Here is a 22,904-nt window from a genome sequence, read left to right on the forward strand (position 1 = left end):
TTCCTCATTAATAAAATATTAACAAATATGAAGCATTTTTAAAAAAATTAAATATGATAAAATACTCTATAAAGAAGTCAATATTCAAAGTTAAAGAATGTCGATAACGTATATTAGAGAAAAAAGGCAAAAACATCGCAACGCCGCTCGACAATGATACTCAACGAAAATATTTACATGATAAATATTTATTTATTATAAATTATGCTTTTAATATAAACAATAATACCATTTATAAACTCTTTATGCGTTTTTTAACGTAGTTCATTAGAGTAAAGGTACCTACCTAATAAAAAACATGTTTATGAAAATTAAATATTTTATAATAATTATAGATTTCTTAATAAGTTTTTAATTAGGTTTATTGCTATGATCCCCTCTTCTACCTTTCTGATGACGGTTCTCCTTTGATATGAAATTATAGTAGTATCGGTATTTACTTGTGAAAAGATCGGCTTGAATCGCTTTTTTTCCCATGGTGCGGCACAATCGTAACAGATCAAAAAAATACTCAAACCTTTTTCCCTTTTCAACCAAAAACTAAAGAAAAAATACAGAACTTCACAAATGTCGGATGTAAATATAAAGCCGTTTGATAAGATGATGATTTCGCGCATCACTGAGCTTCTCCTTGCGGTGTTATTATTCTAAATTTGTTAGAAACGGATTTAGGAATAAAACTGTTAATAATTTTTGTTTGCTTTGAAGATGTTATTTTTGCCACCACCAATAAGTTGAATTAACATTATCATATGTATTAATAATATATAGCTGAAAATTTCGTCCAAAATTTGAAAATGTGCGTAAACTTGACAACAAAGAATCAGTGATATTTTTATTCTTTCGTCTTCTACTCTTTCAATGTTCTAAGAGATCAATACTTTGTATTTATTTTTCGTTTATACTAGAATGGTAATATAATAGGACGGAATCGATAACGCAATAAAACATTTTTCTTAAGTGATATAAGAATCTAATTAATAAGAGCATGCAAGCACTAAAAGTTTATGAAGACCAATATGAAACTTATTTTGAACAACTGTAAACAGATATACCTGAAAAGGAAAATAGTAATCAGATTAATGAAGAAGATCAAAAAGCTAAAGTACTTTCCGAAGTAACTAAAAGAATGATGATGGTACAGAAAAAAAACAGGAAAGCATTTGGACTAGATGAGATACCAAACGTGTTATTGAAATATGGACGACAGCACTAATGACTTACAAAGTTATTTAACAGAATATTAACAGCGAAAAAAGTCCCAGATGGCTAAAAAAAGGGCAGAATTATTCCATTATTCAAAAAAGGAGGCAAGCTCAAAGTTAAGGATCCCATTAAAACAAAAGTATGCTCAAAATACGTTCCTTGGAAAAAGAATTAGGATTGATATTGCCACTAATTTGACATTCGGCATGTGGGATAATTTACTTTTATTTGACTCACTGTCCATTTTTTAAAATTTAATGTTGTTCAACGGAAAACGTAGTACTATATTTCTAGATAGTATTCAAAACGTACTTTATATGTGAGTCAGTCACTTAAGCTCTGGAATTATTTATTTATATAGAATGTTTTATTAAGTGTGGTAAAGTTTTATATGTCAACAGTTGATAATCCAGGAGGTTTGGAGAACAAATTTAAGTGGAGTTCAACAAATTCAAAAGCAAGTACAAGTGGGTGTGATTGTTTTATAAGTTTTTATTCCACCTCTATGCTCGTAATTGCTGTTATTAAGAGAAAAAAGAGTTTTTCTAATATCAAATATAGATCATCCTTATACAAAAAATATTGCAACATGTAGCATTACTTTCAATACTCGAAATATAGAAGGTGCTAGTAAGTATATTTTACTTCTATGTAATAGCAGTAATAGATAAAAAGGACTGATGTTAGATGACAGGCAGCAAGTTTTTATTAGTCTTACTAAGAATTAAAACAATAATATTAAAATGGTGTATAGTTATCATTCAGTCAACTTCTTTTTATTTTATCTCTTATTTATGAAGTCATTAATCATTTTTATTATTGTTAAAGGGTCGTTTTGAGGTCAAGTTCTAACGAGACTGACTTGCCCAAAATGCCGTCGCGAAATGCAGGTTAAGGCAACGAACAGCCCGGTCTAAAAATCAATAAATTCATCCCTGTGTCAGGACGATATTGCACATTCATGAATATGTCAATGGAAAATTCCCGTAAAATATTATTAAAAAAAATACAGAATTACCCAAAAAGTGTATATTATTTTAAGCTAAATATTTTGTCGATAAGATTTTAACATACTTATTCTACTATTATTTCTGTAAAAAAAAATAAATATTATAAACTCTCCTAAACGTTTTAAGCTGATAATAAAGTTTGTATCTAAAAAAGAGTTTAAAAATGTAAGTGGAATAAAAACAAAGCATCTTTTTCCAAAAAGAAATAAAAATTTAAGCAGAGAAGTGAGCTAATACACAAGATAAATATGGAATACATACACATCTCACCGAGTGAGGTGGTCTTCTCTTCGACGAAACAACTGATCAAACTGCCAAATTTGAACTATTCTGTCTGTGTTCAGCTCAAAGCCCGAGAGCAGCGACAGAGAGAGAACGGGCTATCGATCGGTTTTTCCAAGAGGGTCATGTGACTGTTCCGGATGACACGCGCATCGCACGTGAAGTTCTGGATAGGGTTGAACATTCTCTATCAGCTGATGGATAGTGCCGGATATTTAACGCAAGTGAAAGAGAAAATGCGAATACACGAAAAAAATTAGGTTTAAGTTAAGTATACGATATAGCAGTATTGAGTTATACAAAATTATAGACAAAGTTGATATTGTACGTTTTATGGGTATGTTATTACATATTTGTATAGTTCGGCATTAACTAATACATATTACGAGTATATACGAATATACATGAAGAATCTAAAATTCAAACTAAAAGTAATTGTTTCTCTATATCTGTATAATATTATGGCTAATAAAGTATAGTTACATTTCTTCGAAAATATGAAAAAGCTTATATTTAATCTTTTTCTTTAATTAACTTAAAAAAAAGTCTGATTTTATTTTTAAGTTTAATAGATCTGAAGTCAAAAATCTAAATTAACTTTAAGCGGATAATTAAAGATGTCTCTGCAGAAACATTAAAATACAAAATGTGTGAAACATTCAAAACAGTACGTTATACAAATATTCTTTATTTATATAGAAGGCTTGGAGTGTTAGAAAGCCATATTCATATTGCCTTTATAAAGAAGATCATTTCTCCTAAGAGAGGTGTTGTGATAAAGTCAAATAATTTGTGCCTAAAACCATTACATAAAACGAAAAAAAGATAAAACCCAGAAAAATAGGTATTGCCTTGTATCAAAATATTGGATTATATAGGTAAAATGGTTAAAATTAAACTTATTGTTTATAAGAAACAAGGATAATTAATTTTACTACACAAGCGTAATCAAAATAAGAATGTAGAAAAATTATATGTCTCTTAAAGCAATATTTTAGGCCTGTATAGTATTGGAAGACTGGTTTATTAAAAGGTTACCTTGATAAATTAAGAACCTTAGGCATTTAGGTATTATTTTTGAAATGGATGGCTACTTATTTGTTTCAAAGATTTAAAACAATTATGTTAAATAATTAATAATCTAAATTAACGAATATTCCCAATACTTCTGGAGTGCTATAAGGGTCTCACCTCAAATCTTTATTATTTGTATTATTTATCAATAATATTTCGCACTATTCATGTATACATTCATATGTATATATAAGTAAAAATAAAAATTTGAATTTTGCAGTCAAAATAAGAAAATAAATACGCCTAGGTTGTGTGGAATCCTTCGTCTGGAAATGATTCCAAAGATGATGGATATCGATATCGGCAAAAGAGTCCCCTCATGCAAGTGGACCTTTTGTAGAAATAACAAACAACGCTTTTCTTCAGAGAACGACGTTGAGAGTAACATGCTGCGAATTATCCTCCAGTGTAGGTTGTCAGTCTACATGCGAGTTTTGGAATTGCTAGGCTTCTTAGATCCTCTGTAAACAACTCCTCTTTTAGAGAACACAAAAAGTCTCAAGCATTCTTATAAGTTCTGATCTGAAGACTCTTTGGTAATCAGGTAGAACATCTTTCTACCAATCCCTTCATAAGTTATCTTGAGTGTTTGCTCGACTCTGGGGTTACACCGATGTAGCTCCTGAGTTTTTTTCGAACTTTCTACGAAAAACTTCAGCTATTCCTCTTAGTTCCTGTAATCAGGGGCTAGAATTCTCTCTAGCAATTCTGAAATCTGACATTTAGGCACAACGATTTGCCTTCTTTGCCTTTTGCCATCGTAGTCAACCATTTTTGACCGCAAGAGTCTGTCTTACAAAATTAGGGAGTTCCATTGTGCTTATATGACTTGACATTAAGACAAAACTTCGCAACTTCTTTCCAAGTTGACTTTAGCCCTTCCTTTATCCAGGTTAGGACTATCTGTCTGCCAAAAATCAGCGATAATTGCGGCTCTTAACAACTTAGCATTTTTTCTCTCTGCCCGCTGACAATGCTTGAAGTCCTTCAACGATCATCTCTTCACATAGACGTTCCTTCGTTTCGCAGAAGTAGAACTAGCGCCTTCTGGCCAGTGGCTTCTTTGGTGACCTGCTTTGCACATTCCAAGAACCGATCTTGGTAGCTACGTTCTTCATCGACCTCCCTAATGATCCGCTTAACCGATTCCTCGAAGTCATCCGCCCCTGGAATAAATTGCTGAGTACAGGTCTGGCCCTTGTTTTTGGCTGCAAGGATCCTTATTAGTGTATCTACTAGCTTAAGTGGATCTACTAGTAGTAGGTACTACCTCACTTTACCATCACAGAGTCCATCCAGGAGTGCTTTCACTGCCAAACATTCCACGATTCTTTCCTAGTCATTTGGATATGTCAGTTGAAACGTGCTGTAATCAGTTTAAATTCTTGCAAGGACTCCCTTGAGTTTTAGGGCCGATTTTTCAATTGCATCTGGTAGACATGGTCTAGAAGTTAATGGCTAAAACGCATTATCAAATGTCTTACTCCGGAGATATTCTTTGTCGGCAGCAGCATCTCCTCTCAAGGCCAATATAAACTTCAAATCGACCCTGATAATTATCCCATGATATAGTAGATTTCAGGAGCTTCAGTCCAACAAATTTTATATTACCATAAACTTCATTCTTGTTGTTGAAGGTCTACAGTGCGGCTCACAGATAGTATTAACGTCCAATAGTGCGACCCTGACCTGAACTTACTGGATCCTATACTCCACCAAAGAGAGAATCCGCTTCTCAAGTGTTATAGGCTTTTCTAGAATTATCTCTGTTTTCCAAAGTATTTTCTTCCAAGCATAATTCTCTCTTAGTGTAGCATAGTTTTCTTACAGTTTTTTCAGAATTTTCCAGCAATTTAGCTTCCGTACCTTGGAATATTTGATCAATATCGCTTGCACCAAAAACAATGTTGTCCGGGACATTGCCCTGCACATGCGCTAAACATCAGCTTTATTATTTTTACTAACTTTAGTCTGATTTATTTGAGTTCAATATGATTTATTTTTTATCCAGTTGACTAACGTGAAATTTACAAATATTCACACAGGTATGAATTAAACTACTCAATGCACGAACTTATTTATTTACACTAAACTTACACTACTAAATATCATCAATTACGATTACTATATAATGATTACTATATACTTATAGACATGCTATTTACACCCTATTTGTTTCATTAAATCATATAAAATTCCACAAAGAAAAAACTACTAAAGCCAAAATTACAAAAAAAATCTATTTGCCTTGGAGAACACTCATTAATTTTTCAAGCGGAAGTACATGCCACTGAAATCTGTGCAAGAATGCTTAATCAAATGCAACTTAAAAACAGGACCATCAAAATTTACAGTCATAGTCACGCGGCTCTAAAAGCACTAGAATCCTCTACCTGCACACCTAGAGCAATATGGAGCGGCAAAAACAAGCTTATTCTACTTGGGGAAGGACAGAAAATTACCCTAACATGGATTCCGGGACATGCTGGGCTTACAGAAAATGATGCGGTTAATAAGCTAGCCAAAAAAGGAGCAGAATCTAACCTGATAGGTCCAGAACCAGCATTAGACATTGCCTACAGAACGGCAAAACACACAATAACAACGCTGGTACATAACAAAGCAAAGCGCTACTGGAAGAGATTACCAGGACACAACCATGCAAACGCCTTCATACCAGAAGCAACAAGGAAGGTAACAGATATCACAATGTACGAGACTGAGACGAGCACATCCTATGCAGATCTCCGGCACTAGAGAATCGGCAATGCCTTACCTAAGACAGAAGACATTAAGAATGTTTCTCCCAATGAAATAATCGAATCCTTAAAGAGCGCGGATTTCATTGAGAAAGTATAAACATTTAGGAAGGAGCCACAATACACCTAGGGTCGCAGTGGAGGAACACAAGGTGCCCCACTTACACCAAAAGTAACCTAACCTAAAGACAAAATTTATTACTATTTTAATAAAATAAAATTACATCAAGGTATGAATTAAGCCTGTGGATAACTGTTAACTTCTAACCTAAAATAACTACTGTAAGCAAAATTATAAAAACCGTGATGTATATATGTTTAATATAATTTAGTTAAATAAATAATGAGGATAACAAAAAAATATATAAAAGACAATCTTCCAGCCATGGCCTATAAGCAATGAGGAAAACCTAAATGAATGGCTGACTCATAACTCAAAATATGAACAATTTTCTTCACTGATGAGACACAAAAAATGGCAACTATAGGCAATGATTGAAAAATAAAAGAATAAATGGATTTTATAATATAAAAATAAAATTTTTGGGAATCGTTAGATTTTGTTTTAATTGAAAGATTTAATTTTTTAAATTTCATTTAATATTTATAACAGAATATTCGTAATTTCAGTATGCAGAGATATTGAATTTGAAGCTGGAAAAACATAGAGTTTATATTAAATACTTATAAATACTTTATAAATAAATGTTATTAGTGGTATAGATGAAAACATCTTTCTGTAATATAGGTATAAGCGAAACTATCTATTCTTAATTTACAATTGAAATTGGAAAGAAAAACCTGAATGACTCTATGTAAATGTTATCTTAAAGTCTAGAAAGAAGACATATCCTATATATTATATGCGGTGTATTTTGCTCATATTGCTTCCAAAAAAAAATTATAACTAAAGAAAACTAAAGAATCATAATCTAGTAAATTATATATAATTTCTAAAAGATATGAAAACAAGGAATTTAACGGTTCTAGGGTAAAAGCGATACAAAAATATTAGAATTCATAAAAGTAATCGTTTTTTATTGTTTTATACAATCTAATAAATTATTTCTTTCCCTGGTGATTTAAAACGTTTAATGACTGCAATTTGTAAAAATATTTATTGTTTTCGTTAAAGGCTTAAATGCAATGTAACATTTAGATCCGTAAAGTGTCAACTTGTATCTTTACCCTTTTTAAATCTGAAGTTGAAAGTTTATTTGTAGTGGTAACGAAGTTAAAAGTTAAAAAAAAGTTCAATTAAGGTGGTCCGTAAGTAAATAAAATACAGTATTGTCTTCTTTAACTCTAAAAATCATAAAGGTTGGATTAAAAGGTTAAAACATAATAGATATTAGAGAAGAACTAATAGTTCTAATAAAATGTTAAATAGAAGCTACTAAAATTACTACAATTATACATTACAAAATCTAGATTTTAATCATCTCATTTTGCTCCAATACCTGCAAAAACTGAAAAAAATCTTTTAGAATATCTCTCACTGACTATCTTTAGAGGCTTAGCTTATGATCGATCGTGCCGTCAAAAAAAACTAAATAGTAACTCTCACTACAGATTTATTTTAATTCTTCCAGTTTTCTTGATGTAATTCTAGGAGTGCATATAGTGTACCGGGTGTTTCAAATTCAAACCACATCATTGGGATTTCGGAAACGGTAAGAGATACAGGGTCGGTTAAATTGGGGCAAAGGTGCGTATTCTTATGCTTAACAAAATTCCGTTTTAAAATTTAAAAAATTCCGACTACGTACGAAGTTTTTCGGAAAATACCGAAATTTTGAAAAATCGTTTTTATTTTTTTGTGAGGTTATTTGAAAACATATTTTTAAATAATTGACACTTTATTATTGTCACTTTTTCTCCTCTACCAGATGGCGTCGTCAAATTTAAAATCCGACGTTTCGTCTTTTGGCAACCATCATCAACTTAATTTTTTTAAATACGGCCCTGGAATTTTTTTTTCTCATTTTAATTCCCCTTTTTATTCTTAGAGAAATGACATATCACATAGTTTAATTTTCCAATATTTTGATGTCAAAAATTTACTTTTATTAAAAAAAAGTTAATACTGTCCTGTTGTTTGAAATAAAAAGTAATAATTTATCTTAACACTATCATTTATTGAATAAATCAATGTTTTTGACGAAATTTTTTAATTATTAACATGGTAAAAATAGTATAAATTTGATATATTATACTAAATTTTAACAATAACAATAGTAACAACTATAATTTATTACTAACTTGTATGTTGAACAACACAAACTAAAAATAATAGAACTTAATGCGAAAAAATGCAATATTTTAAGTTTAATGTAAATATTCAAATAGTTGACCCTGCACCTCAATACATTTCTGTATCCTTCTACGTAAATTTCCAGACACTGCCCGCTGGATAGTCCTGGCTCGTATACCCCTTAATTCTGTCAATAAATTTGCACGTAAAATGTTTATATCATTTGGGATGTTCTTAAATTGTCTGTTCTTTAAATAGCCCCAAAGAAAATAATCCAACGGGGAAAGATCGGGACTTCTAGCTGGCCAGCGCACCACCCCTTGATTTCCAATCCACTGATTAGGAAAATTATGATTTAAAAATCGTGTGACATTCCTTCCATTATGGGGTGGTGCACCATCCTGCTGCCACCACAAATCGCGGATAATATCAAGAGGTTCATTTTCAAGAACATCGAATATATTTGGCAGAATTAAATCTAAATAGCGCTCAGCAGTTAAATTACCGTCGTATATAATAGGTCCCAAAATTCGATTCCTGTAAAGACCCACCCAAACATTGAAAGAATTATGCCCCTGTCTTCTTACTTCGCGGTTTTGTCGGCGGATTTTCGACTGAGTAAAAATGTTCATTATTCCGATTAAATAGCCCGTTGGTCGAAAAGTTACATTCATCTGTCCAAATTATTTTGTTTAAAAAGTCTTCATCATCTTGCAGTTTTTCGTTCAACCAATTGCAAAACTGAAGCCTTCTATCGGTATCTCCATGCCTAAGTTCTTGACTGATATGAAGTTTATAGGGGCGATAGCGATTTTTTCTCAATACTCTGTGGATAAGGGTACTTGGCATATTCAATTCACGGGAAAATTGTCTGGTTGAACCTTGCGGATTTTGGGTAACCTTTAACGAAAGCTATCTGATAAAAAGTTATTGTGAAAGTATATCGTTGTAAAACTTACAGCATTAATAATCGCCTGCTCGGTTTCAGGATGCACTCGAGTCCCATACATATTTCGAGGTTTAATGAAACTTCCATAGAGGCTAAGGTTCCTGTCCAAAGCTCCGAAATACGTATAATTAGGTTGGGGGCGCTCTGGATATTGCTCCAGATATTGTTGGCAGGAGCATTGCGAATTTCTATTCAAAGAATAGTAAATTTGAACCATATCACGTTGTTCGCTACTGGAGAATACCATTTTTGATTTCACAAAATATCGAAAAAGCCAAATGTCAAACAGATATAAACAATTAATGACAGATGGTCGTCCATTTTTTTCTAATTCAAAGCCATCTTTGCTAATAAGAATTTTCAAGTTATTCAGCCGGAGACTTAGACATCAGGCCTGCAGAAAAATTTGTGAAAATATAATATAATATAACATATTAGCAATATTTTTACCATGTTATTGATTGAAAAATAACATCAAGACAATTTTTATTTCAAACAACAGGACAGTATTAACTTTTTTTTAATAAAAGTAAATTTTTGACATCAAAATATTGGAAAATTAAACTATGTGATATGTCATTTCTCTAAGAATAAAAAGGGGAATTAAAATGAGTAAAAAAAATTCCAGAGCCGTGTTTAAAAAAATAAAGTTGATGATGGTTGCCAAAAGACGAAACGTCGGATTTTAAATTTGACGACGCCATCTGGTAGAGGAGAAAAAGTGACAATAATAAAGTGTCAATTATTTTAAAATATGTTTTCAAATAACCTCACAAAAAAATAAAAACTATTTTCCAAAATTTCGGTATTTTCCGAATAACTTCGTACGTAGTCGGAATTTTTTAAATTTTAAAACGGCATTTTGTTAAGCATAAGAATACGCAACTTTGCCCCAATTTAACCGACCCTGTATCTCTTACCGTTTCCGAAATCCCAATGATGTGGCTCGAATTTGAAACACCCTGTACCTCTCTGCATATGTAGCACATATTTAGACAAAAGGGCAATATCCGACATATTTAAAGTAACCATTCGTATTTCTATCATTGTATTTATTGGTATTTTTATTATTATTTCTATTATTATTTAGATATTCATGTAGTTTTTCTTTGCAGCTATAATGAAAAAAAAACGAGTTGTATTTAAAATGGTCCGAAGAAGTATCATGGGATATTGAAGTTCAGTCGAATGAAGGTTCAGACATACCTGATGCCATTTCTGAAAAAAGCTTTCACGAAACTGATATAGAACAATATTCTAGCCGATCCCGGTAGCACCGTGGGCAAAGCGTTCACGATGCGAGTGTGGTCTCAGGTTCGAATCCTGGCATGGGCATGGCTGTTAGTGTTTGTCATACAAAAAACTCTCGTGGTTCGGAACCCACGTTAAACTGTAGGTCGATAATATAATAAGCAACAAGATTGGGCGGCCGTCAAAATGACGTGAGTCCATTGTATTTGAGGAAGAAGAAGAACAATATTCTAATGAGGAGGTGCCAGAGTGTCAACCTATAGTACCTCTTACTCCAGTTGATTTGTATGAACCTTAGTTTATTGGTAAAGATGCCACCGTTTGGCTGAAACATAAACTAGATATGCACGAAATGCTGCCCCGCATTATTTTGTATCTATCATCTTTTATTTTTTGATACGACTCATTCGGTTTGATAATCTTAGTAGCCGCAAAGATCGAGCAAATTTAAACAACTTGGTTCCAATTTGTTCTCAGTCGTTCTACAAAAGTGATGTAACTACTGTACTCCAAGTCAGTATGTATGGACGCTTTTTAAAGTAAATGTTGTTTCCCGCCAATACAAAGCAAATAAGCCGCCAAATTACGGCATAAAAATTCATGCAACGGTATAACTTTTTCCCTGCAAATCATGGAAGTGTAGGCAAGAAAACAACTGGCTAGACCTTTTCAAGCTCCCAATGATGCTGCAGGTATTAACAAATGTTTGATAAAGCCGATGCCGGACGAAATATCAGTACTTATATTTATTATAGTTCTATACCACTAGCAAACGCTTTATACAGTGCTTTAATTTCAAAACGAACCATCCTTAATAAACATAAAAAAAAATACGTCAACCTAGTTATAAAGAGGGATGTTTAATTTTATATTTTCAAAGTTCTGTCAATTACCTTCAGCTAACCTCACTTTGATATATCAAATGGAAGCCCCCCATCCTGTGACACATCATGGTAAGCAGCATTAAAATGTCTATTCAACAGTGCCAAAAAAAATTAAATCGGTTAGCGAATAGTGAGCTAAAAAAGTCTGGTAATAATAATAACATTTAACCGACGTCATACTTTTGTATGTCAGATGGCTATCCTATAGTGTGATACATGATTTTAAAGGGCATACAAACTACCACCCAACGCTGTATAAAAAATGTAAGTTTATATTACAGTAAGGGTGTAAAAAGGCGTTTAAAAATAAACAATTTAATCAGTTGAGAAAGTTTATTTTATTAAGTGCTCAAAATGTGCTCAGGGTCTTATAAACTTGCTTTTTAAACATCTCCAAAGGAAAAAATCTAGTGGTGTTAAGTCTGGCGACCGTGCCGGCCATTCAATTGCACCACGCCTTCCAATCCACATTCCTGGAAACTGTTCACGTTGGCCTACGTTCTTATCTGGGTATCTGTCATTAAATGCCCTATCGGTTCTACGAGCGCATCGATTTTTTGCGCCATAAAAAAGAATAATTTCTATTCTTTCGGCTAGCGTATACACAATTTTAAGTTATTTAGACTTCTGAATTTTTAACTGATCATCAGAATGACAATTTTAACGATAATAATTAACTCGTTTTTAAAGGTATTATAAATGCTGGCTATTGAAATTTTTATACGTATATTAGATACTCCAAAAAATACTAGTAAAATAAATAAGCTAAATAAAAAAATATGTCGATTCAATCAACTGATTATTACCATATATTTTTACTGATAAATTACTTCAACTTGAATCTAGTTCTTTGGGGAAGTAAGATGGAAAATTCTTTGCCATTTGACCATTTAACCTATTAAAGTTGATATTTAAAATGTCTTTTATTACCACATATTCTTGCTTACTATCGCCTATACTGATTTTGTTTTTTTTTCGGTTTGGTTACATAGGAGATTGTGTACCCTTTAAAATGATGTATCACACTTGGGGTAGCCATTTGAAATTTAAAAATTTGAGGTCGATGAAACATTCATTATTGTCAGACATTGTTAATCACTACTTGCTGGTACGTTAACCGATTTAATTTTTATCGAATTGACATTTTAATGCTACTTACAATGATGTATTACATGATAGGGGTTCTCATATGACATATCAAAGTGAGGTTAGCCGGAGGTGAGGAGGTGACTGACAGAACTTTGTTAAATATAAAATTAAACGTCCCCTTGTATATCTAAATTCAGGTGTCTTTTCTAAAGAAGTTATTAAGGATGATTCATTTCGAAATTAAAGTTTTGTATAAAAACTATTGACTAACATTATACGAACTACTTACTTCTAGCAACAGGAAAATTTTTAGTTCGGTGGAAGTAATAACTGTACCCTAGCGTTATACAAACCCAAAAAAGGTGAAAACGTAATAATGTTTTCACTTTCCACGACGATGACAGTATGGATCCTAAATCAGTTAAAATCAAAGGTTATTACTTTTCACAAATGAAAAGACGATGTAGATATTGCTAATCGAATGAAATCCGAATACTCAGTCACACGAGTTAGTTATCGTTGCCCATTTATTTTGTTTTGTACTGTACCTAATGAATATAGAACAATAAACTCTCATATAATTTAAAAGAGCAACACTGACAAAGTAACAGACTTCATAATATTTTTAAAGAAAAACTTCCACAGATTTTTCATCGAGCGTCGATGACTAATTTACCTACTACCCTTAGGCAAAAAAATTTGTTGTACAGCAAATATAGATCCAAAGAGGATGACCACTATAAAAAGTATTAAGCAAAAGAATCGCAGGAAAAGACATGATGTAGCTTTTGTCCAAAGCGTGAAAACTGATCTAAACACCATCAATGCTAAGCGCTGGGTTGCAAAACACATATTGCTGCTACCGCTTTGGTTTGTGATTGTAGTGACCTATAATTTATTTGTAATAGTGTAATATTTCGTTATCATTTAAAAAAAAAAATAATTACCGCTATCGCCTATGTATCTTACTTAAAAAGTAAAAATCAGATGAATTATCGTAATTTAAACAAAAAGATCAACTTTTAGAATGTTCGATAAAATCTATACGGGCGACCTCTCGCATTTGTCAAACGACGTGACCAATACCGGTTAGAAGCGCTAATTTGCACTGGTATCTTGATTCTGGATATTTATAAATAGTATCCGTCATTTACGATTCAACTGGTTTGTATTGATGTTCTCCAAATAAAAGCCATTAAAACTCATTTATTTTATGTTTACAATTTTTTTTGTTCCATCCTATTGTTTAAATCATCATGCGATTTAAGATCACATGACTTGTGACATCTACTCTTTCAATTTAAATTATGAGATGCGAGCTTAATAAACTCATTTTGTAAAAACAGAACTGAGTGGAGAATAAATAATTAGTTCCTGTGAAATTTGGTCGAATTTATTTGTTTTGTTGGGCGTCATCAATCAGAAACGAGAATTTGAATTTACTAAAATGCTTTTTATATTATACTCGCAATATCTGAGTTTATCACCTTTATTTTTAAAAGTGGACTTGGCGTGGCGATGGCGGTACTATGAACTTTATCTGCTTGTTTATTAAAAATAATGCGCAAATATAGTTGATATTGATTCATAGATAACGCATAAAATAGATATTTTGTATTTATTCAGCAATTAAATAAATATATTTAAAATTAAGTTTTGGAAATGCAAGTCTTAAGGTTTCTGTCTCTGTTATTAGGTCCCCCGCAATGGTAGTAATTAATACTCATCTAGAATATACAAGGTTTCAAAGGTCTACATGAAAGTTGATACTAATAAATATAATCTATCATGTTAGAAATTCAAGCTGCCCAATTTGGGTGAGTAAATCTGTACTTATCTATATCCACTAAATATCCTTAAGTCTGTGCAGGTTGCTGAGGAGGCTAGTCCCTATCAGGCAAGCTATGCAGCTGGGCAGCTAGTGCTCGCTCAAACAGGAATACGTAGATATCCGTTAAAACGAAAAATATCTATGAATACGTTAATAGTGCTTATTTTCTTAACATTATAACAAATTTGGAATGGCAGACAATTGGCTAGAGGCAACAGCTCGGAATTCCACAGAAAGTATTCAAAAAGAAAATGTAAAGACACACAGAATCATTGATCAGTACCGTGTTTCTGATAGCTTCTAATAAGTTAACTTAATTCTAACAAATTGATGCTGAAATAGGCATCAAGCAAGTCTAAAATAAATAAATAAATAATATCTTTATTTAGCAAAAAAGCTACATTCAATAAAAACATAAATGAAAAATAAAGTAAAAGTATAGCTTCAGGACACCCTAAAAAATTATAATGATCTGCAGGTATTCCAGGAGAATGTAAACCAATAGCAACAAGAAATGCTATAAGGTTAAAAACCGCAAGTTCGTAGCTACAACAATAAACAATAAACCTTTTAGCAAGACCAGCAATCTTCAGAGTAAACTCCTTATGTAAATTAGTATTGCTTCTTGAAATTGTTAGATTTTATTCAATTGCATTAATTACGCACAATCAATATGCGGCTACTGCTTATATGAAACCATTAAAAAATAGGACCATAGGTAAGAAATCCAAAAGTACGAGGACGGGTCAATAAGTCCGTGACTTTTTGGATAAAAGACAGGTTTTTATATAAAAATTTATTTTATTTTTCAACATAGTCTCCTTTGAGTTCTATACACTTAGTCCAACGTTTCTCCAATTTTTTTATCCCTTCGGAAAAATATGATTTGTCGAGGTCATCAAAATAGGCATTTGTTTGAGAGATGATTTTGTCGTTGGAGTCAAATCTCTTTTCGCCGAGCCATTTTTTTAGGTTTGGGAATAGGTTCGTAATTCGTAACCTAATTCATGGATTTTTGTCATGGAAACTGCACATGTGTGGACTCTCGCATTGTCCTGGTGGAAAAGAATTTTTTTTGGCCAAATGTGGTATTTTTTCTTTCAGTTCCTCATTGAATCTATGCAGTAAGTTGGTATAATATTCTCCATTGATTGTTTTCCCCTTTTGAAGATAGTTAATGTGGATTATACCGTGTGCATCCCAAAAAACGGTCGTCATGACTTTATTGGCTGACAAACCCACCTTTGCCTTCTTGGGCGCCGATTCACCCCGAGAAATCCACTGTTTTGACTGCTGTTTGGTCTCCGGCGTGTTGTGGTGGATCCACGTTTCGGGCACGGTGACGAAACGATGCAAAAATTTGTCCACATTGCGGTTGAATAACGCCAAACACTCCTGGGAAATTGTCACACGGTTGCGTTTGTGGTCGATTGTGAGCAAACGCGGCACCCATCTTGTGGAAATCTTTCTTATACCCAAATGATCATTCAAAATTGAAACTACTGAACCATGTGAGATGCCTATGGCTTCCACAATCTCTCTCACTTTCAATCTCCGATCGGCTAAAACCATATCGTGAATTTTTTCGATTGTTTTGGATGTAGAGACCTCGACTGGGCGTCCAGAACGTTCGGCATCTTCCGTGCTTGTACGCCCACATCGAAATTCAGTAAACCACTTCTTTACCATGGAAATGGATGGTGCAGAGTTCCCATAATATTTATCAAGCTTAGCCTTGGTTTGAGTGATGGTTTTTTTCCGTAAAAAATAATGCTTAATGAGCACACGAAATTCACTTTTTTCCATTTTCTTCTCAAAACGAGTGGTAGTCTGGTATCAACAGCTGTCAAACACAAACTAAATGACGCAGCTTGTTCAAATTTTGACAGGCGTCAACTGAAAGTTCTCTGTTGACAGGAGCAGAGTTGCCATTTCCATTAAAGGGCGGGAAATTCAAAAAGTCACGGACTTATTGACCCGCCCTCGTAAAAAATTCAACATCAGCGTGGGAAAGAAAATTACATATCAACTTTAGCTCGCTACAACTGGTCAACTATACTGTCTGACATATTGGATGACGTAGTGACATCTCAGGATCCTGGTGATGCTACAGTCTTGAGTGCGCATGCTTGTTAATATATTGTTTTTTGTCAGGCAGAAGTGTATTTGTTTTGAGAGCAAGAAATCAAATGTTTTGGTTGTTAAATTTGGAGTTCCTCAAGGTAGCATACTTAGCCCTTTTCTTTATAGTTTATATATATTTAACATTGTAAAGGGCCTAAAATACTGCAAATATCATCTCTATGCAGACGACGCTCAAATCTACATATCTTTTAAAGCGGACTTGGTGGCAACTATTATTGATCAAATTAACAGCGATTTAAATATGCTTCTAAAAGCCTTAACTGATCATACAGCAATTTTTTTGTAACGGAACTGTGAGATATCAACTACAGAGTAGTATACAACTCAAACTTGGTGTAAATATAATATAATTTAAAGATTCTGTAACAAATCTAGGCTTAATTATTGATTGTAAATTAAAATTTAAGCATCATATTACCCTATGCTTAAAAAGCGCCTGTTCAGTGCTTAAACTTATTTACTGCCATAAATATTATTTGACCCAGGAAACCAAGACGATGCGCTTTGCGACGCTTTAGTGTTAACACACTTTAATTTTACAGATTATATATAGGGACCCTTTTTTGGACAGCCTGGATAAAGAAAGAGTTCAAAAGACGCAAAAATCTTGTCTTTGACTGATCTTTGGTATAAAGCGTAGATAAAGAATATCTAATAAATTACCTGAGTTGGTATATTGAACAGATGTCCATAATGTCAATGTTCGTAGATTAAAGCTTCTAACAATATCTGTTTATAGAACTTCAGCATTTAAAAAATCATTTGCCTATCAAATTGCCTCATATAAATAAATACAAAGTTTTGGATTTTTCCTTGTCGATTACTAGTTTAAAAAAAATTAAAGATATGTTGCTTCTGAACGTCTGAAGTATATTCCGCTGAACTCCGTTTATGTTATTTTTTTTCTTTCTCACTTTCCTATTATCTATCCCTTTTATACTTTAAGTTCTCTCTTCTCCTTTCTGCTCTTCTCTTTATTAGACAACTCGTATTATACCATTCTACTATGATATTATAAATCAAGTTTTTAGCTAAACCCTACTCTTGTTATAAGATTTTATAAAAATAGTAATATTCGTAGTTACCATAATAATTTTTCTCATACTTTCTAAACTCTAGCAGCTGGTTCATCTAAAGCAAGCTAATGTTGTTTTTTATTTTATTATAGATTGTAAGACAAAATATAGTATTGTAATCTTTTGATATGAAATAAATAAATCGTTTATTATTATTATTATTAACTATTAGAAAAGATATAGGTCAGGTAAAAAAAATTACAGGAGAAGTGCCAATTCAAAAGGTGCAGAAAAAAAAACTTTTATGCGAGGAACATTACAACATGACACATATAGGTAGGTGATCTGCGACAAAAATGGCAGACATAGAATCATTAGCGCTTAAGGAAAATTATAACATTACTAGGCGACTACAAAACGTTACCGATAACATCAAAAAATATTAGAGTAAGAAGCTTCGGTCTAACTAACCATTTGAATGAATGATGTTCTGTTAAATCCTCAATATAGTTTCTTACGGAAAAAAACCTTCTTCCTATTATTAAAACACATCCATAATACTAGAGTTATAAAACTATTGGTCTAATAGATAAGTAGTGCAATTTATAAATGTAATAGTTTGTTACATACAAAAGGTGAACGCGTGCAGACTCGACCTGGGGCCTGGTAACGCAAAGTCTCCAATCAGTTTCAGCCACCACATGTGTGAAACTAGTATGATAGGATTGAAATCGTATGTCGGCATTATCGGCTATCTTGTTTGTCAAAATTGACGGAAATGACGTTGTTGACATTGACGAATGGAACATCAGTTGTCATATCATTTTAGTTTGTTTTTTAATGTATGCCGTAAGCATGGGTTAGGTTTGTTTTAAGCTTGCTATTTTAAATTAATTACTTTTCTTTTGCTAAAAATGTCTTTTTCAATATCAGGGAGTAATGTTTCAATTGATTTGCAGCAATTCTAAGATTCGAAAAAAAAAATCTAATTTTTTTATCTTTTTGTATGACCAATTTTTAGTCTTTAATACAATCAAATTAATCAGTTCCAATGTAAAAGTGTCACTTTTTAAATATAAAATTTATAACTTGATTATCATAAATACATACTATAAAATGCCAGACTTCCCATTTTCCTTTCCACAATCAAAAAATAGATTAACATTTTCATGTAAGAGCTCCATCTTGTAAGAGTATGTACATTTGAAATAGGTCTGATTTTTTAAAAACATCTGTAGGTTGTCATAGAAACCTGCTGAGATTTTGATGATAGCAGACATTAGTAATGAGTCTACTTTATTATGCTCTCCTTTGGAAAATATTTAGTCTTTTCAATCCTAAATGGTGCTTCAGCTAATGCATTCAGAAAACTATTTGTTCAAAATCAATCACAAACTATTCTGATAATTTTTTTTCTCCTAGAGGAAAATAAATCAGCTTGGGCAGTTATTTTTAATTTAAATTATGAGCAGGATATTATACAGTGCGAACGTAAAGGTTGGAATAAATTCATTTAAAATTCAGGGGTATGTTCAAAAAAAAAAACGCTCGGACATGTCGATTTTTATTTTTAACTGCGGGTTTTCTTACTATAATTTTATGTATACAGGGTGGCCCAAAAATAAGTTACGGTCATCAGCGTAATTTTTTTAAATGTAAACACCTATTTTTTATTTTAGATTTAGGTTCTACATCAAATTCTAAGTATATTTCATGTACCATGTCCTATACCTAAACTCGACCGTTGACGATTGATAGAGTTATTTATATCAAGCAACCTATCAGTTATTGTTTGGTTATTTACATTTGTGGTTGGTGTTTTTGATTGTTAACTTGTCACAATTTGTTGACATCAAATAATTTTGAGTGAATTTAGTTTGATTTAGATGCCTAAGCAAAGTTTTGCTTGTGTTAAGTTTATCAAAAGATAAAATTAAAATTTCAAAAAAAAGTACGGCTTAGTGAGCGAGAGCGAATAGAGATTTTAATGATGATTGGTTATGGAAACAGGATGCGCACTCAGATGGAAGTCTGTGAAATTTATCATGCCAAGTATCCTGATAGGCCACGTATATCTCAAAGTACTGTCAGTAAAATAGAACAGAAATATCGGGATTTGGGTCATGTCAGGGATAATTATACGAAAGGTCGGTCAAGTATATCAGAAGAGAAGCAACTAAATGTTTTGCTGGCAGTTGAAGAAGATTGCCATAAAACGACTCGCAATATTGCGTTAGAAAATCAGATATCCCAGACATCCGCCGTTAAGTATTTAGGTATAAATAAATGGCACCCTTACAAAGTTCAATTGGTTCATGAACTAAATGAAGATGACCCAGATAGGCGTTTAGAATTTTGTGAGAGACTTATGAACTTGTGCCGTGCTAATCCACAATTTTCAAAAAAAATTGTATTTTCTGATGAGGCAACGTTTTGTCTTCATGGTAGTGTAAACCGGCAAAACTGCCGATATTGGGCTACTGAAAATCCGCACTGGATGATGGAGTGCCACAGCCAAGTCCCTCAAAAAGTAAATGTTTGGGCGGGGGTGATTGAAAACAGGGTTATAGGGCCCTTTTTCTTTGAAGGATACTTAAATGGTGAGAGGTATTTAGAGTTGTTAGAAAATGACTTGGTTCCATGCCTTGCCACTTTATACCCCGATCCAGAAGACCCGGATATATTAGATAATTCCTTATGGTATCAGCAAGATGGAGCTCCAGCCCATTACACTCGTCCCGTGCGCCAGTACCTGGATACCGTTTTCCCTGGACATTGGATTGGTCGGAGGGGTGCAATTGAATGGCCGGCCAGATCGCCGGATCTGACTCCTTTAGATTTTTTTTGCGGGGGTATCTAAGTCCAAAGTTTATGTTAATCGGCCAAACAACATTGAAGACTTAAAAATTAGAATAACGGAAGAAATAAGATTGATAGAACCTTCTGTTATCGATAACGTTTTACAAGAATTTCAGCATCGACTGGGATATTGCCAAGAGGTTCGTGGCAGCCATTTTCAACACTTAATAAATTAATTAAAATATTTTTATGTATTCTTGCTTGATATAAATAACTCTTCCAAAAATAGCCTTTTATTGTGTTCAATCGTCAACGGTCGAGTTTAGGTATAGGACATGGTACATGAAATGTACTTAGAATTTGATGTAAAACCTAAATCTAAAATAAAAAATAGGTGTTTACATTTTAAAAAATTACGTTGATGACCGTAACTTATTTTTGGGCCACCCTGTATACATAAAATTATAGTAAGAAAACCCGCAGTTAAAAATAAAAATCGACATGTCCGAGCGTTTTCTTTTTGAACATACCCCTGAATTTTAAATGAATTTATTCCAACCTTTACGTTCGCACTGTATATATATATGTACATAAATCTACCATGAGGAAGCTGTGAAAAATAAAGTGACTGCTAAAAAATGTGAGAGCTGAACGTTCCTCTAAAAACAAAGCCTTTGATCTCTCTATTTTTAAAAGAAATCTACTTCTTTATAAAAACTTAAAGATATTTTTTTAGTTACACCTACCAAGAAAAAAATTCTTTTATACATTCCTTTTAAATGTAGTCAGATAAAACTACTTTTAGAAGATCTGAAACAACACGTTAAATCAATGAGTGAACTAGATCGTTGTGGTGCTCTGATATTTAATAAGATATTTTTATGTTCGGGATTAACTTAGTAAGAGCTCCAAGCATGCAAATCATGGTCTTGTTTTTATGATACTGGGTCAACGGAAATCTTATAAAATGCAAGTATCCTATTTTTTCACTCAGCATACAATCAAAACAGAAGCTCTAAAGATATTGATTTTTAACTATTCTAAAGATCTACAGTCACTTGTTCTAAAGGTTTATGCAACAATTTGTGACCAAACTGGTCCCAATAGAGCAGCTCTAAGAGAATTAACTATACAGTACTAATAGCAAACCTATCCATATCACTTCATTGTAAAGCCTTAACCTTAGGCTCCGCTTGCAATACATCCTTTAATATTCGAAACAAACAACCCAGACCTTGCGTCAAGCAGGGTGATTTGTTATTGCAAAATTAGCAATATATTTGTGAATAGAACCATACTCATTACTTTCCCGGGGATAAAAGAACTTAGTATGCCAAATTTCGTGCTATTCCATTCCCTATTTCTTAAGTTATAACGGAATAAACAAACATATTTTTACATTTATAGATAAAGATTGTCAGAGCATTACTGCCGTTTTTGATATACCTATATTTGATATGATTACATTTACTAAAAAACTCAAGAAATACTGTTGTTAAAAAAAAAACAAAAATGAACTTCAGAAGTGAAAATTTGGTATTATGGAGTACTTTAAGCAAGCTTTTCAATGCCACAACTTAAGCAGAATATACAGGGTCAGCAGGTAAACATTCCATCCCAGTTTTTTTTTTATATTTTATAAAATTAAAAAAAAAACGTCCTTATACGTCAATTTCTAATTAGAAGGGAACAATAAATTTATCATTTTCAACGTTCCAACTTTATCTTCTGCGCGGGGTATCAACCCCAAAATCTTAAAAGGGAATAAGAGTTGTGTTGGATTGGGTTGGGCTGGGACCTTATTTTAAAGGCCTTTTATTTTTTTAAATTTATTTTAAAGGATTCTAACCAACGAGTTCAAAACGTGCCCCATTTTTTTCTCAATGTGACAGTTTGTCAAAATTTTGCTATAACTCATATAAAACACGACATATTTTCACTCAAAAATTTAAACAGCTTGCATACGTTACTTTTTACTACCAGAGGAATATATTAATTTAACGTTTTTAATCCCTCAGATGCGTCCCCTACGCGGGGGTTACTGTCAATCCTAAAATGTTAAATGGGGATGAGGGTCAAGTTGCGCCTTATTTTAAAGATCTTTTTATTCTGATTATATTCCCTAAATTTAAAACGGCTGTTTTTAATTCTCGTGGTATGACAGCTTATTAGAAATTAAAATAAAGAAGAAACTAAAAGCGCTTTCATAAAAAAAAAAAAATAATATTGTATTAAAATAACTAAAATAATGCAAGGTACCAAAATAAAAATTCGCATACATAGGTCAGACAATTAATGAATAATTTTTTGGAAATGGGCTAGTGCAAATGGTTTCCGTCTCCAGAACAAGTGTAA

The 22,904-nt window shown here is 32.6% G+C and overlaps 2 protein-coding genes across 4 annotated transcripts in view; both read right to left on the minus strand.

The window, feature by feature from the left end:
- Positions 1-22,904, minus strand: part of LOC126738930 (uncharacterized) — an 83,161-nt gene that overhangs the window by 44,483 nt on the left and 15,774 nt on the right. Inside the window, exon 1 of one of the 3 annotated variants that reach the window (XM_050444421.1) lies at positions 2,478-2,500. The exons of the other annotated variants lie outside the window; for them this stretch is intronic. The gene's annotated coding sequence lies outside the window, so the exon portion shown is untranslated. Of the gene's footprint in view, positions 1-2,477; positions 2,501-22,904 lie in introns of those variants that run through there. 3 annotated transcript variants of the gene reach the window in all.
- LOC126738933 (uncharacterized) lies at positions 8,626-11,511 on the minus strand. The gene is made up of 2 exons (XM_050444425.1): positions 9,545-11,511; positions 8,626-9,485 (listed from the first exon to the last, which is right to left on the minus strand). The coding sequence occupies exons 1-2, from the start codon at positions 9,779-9,781 to the stop codon at positions 9,153-9,155; spliced, it is 570 nt and encodes a 189-aa protein (XP_050300382.1). The 5' UTR covers positions 9,782-11,511; the 3' UTR covers positions 8,626-9,152.

Source organism: Anthonomus grandis, chromosome 7, assembly GCF_022605725.1.
Source record: "Anthonomus grandis grandis chromosome 7, icAntGran1.3, whole genome shotgun sequence".
Classification (NCBI taxonomy): domain Eukaryota; kingdom Metazoa; phylum Arthropoda; class Insecta; order Coleoptera; family Curculionidae; genus Anthonomus; species Anthonomus grandis.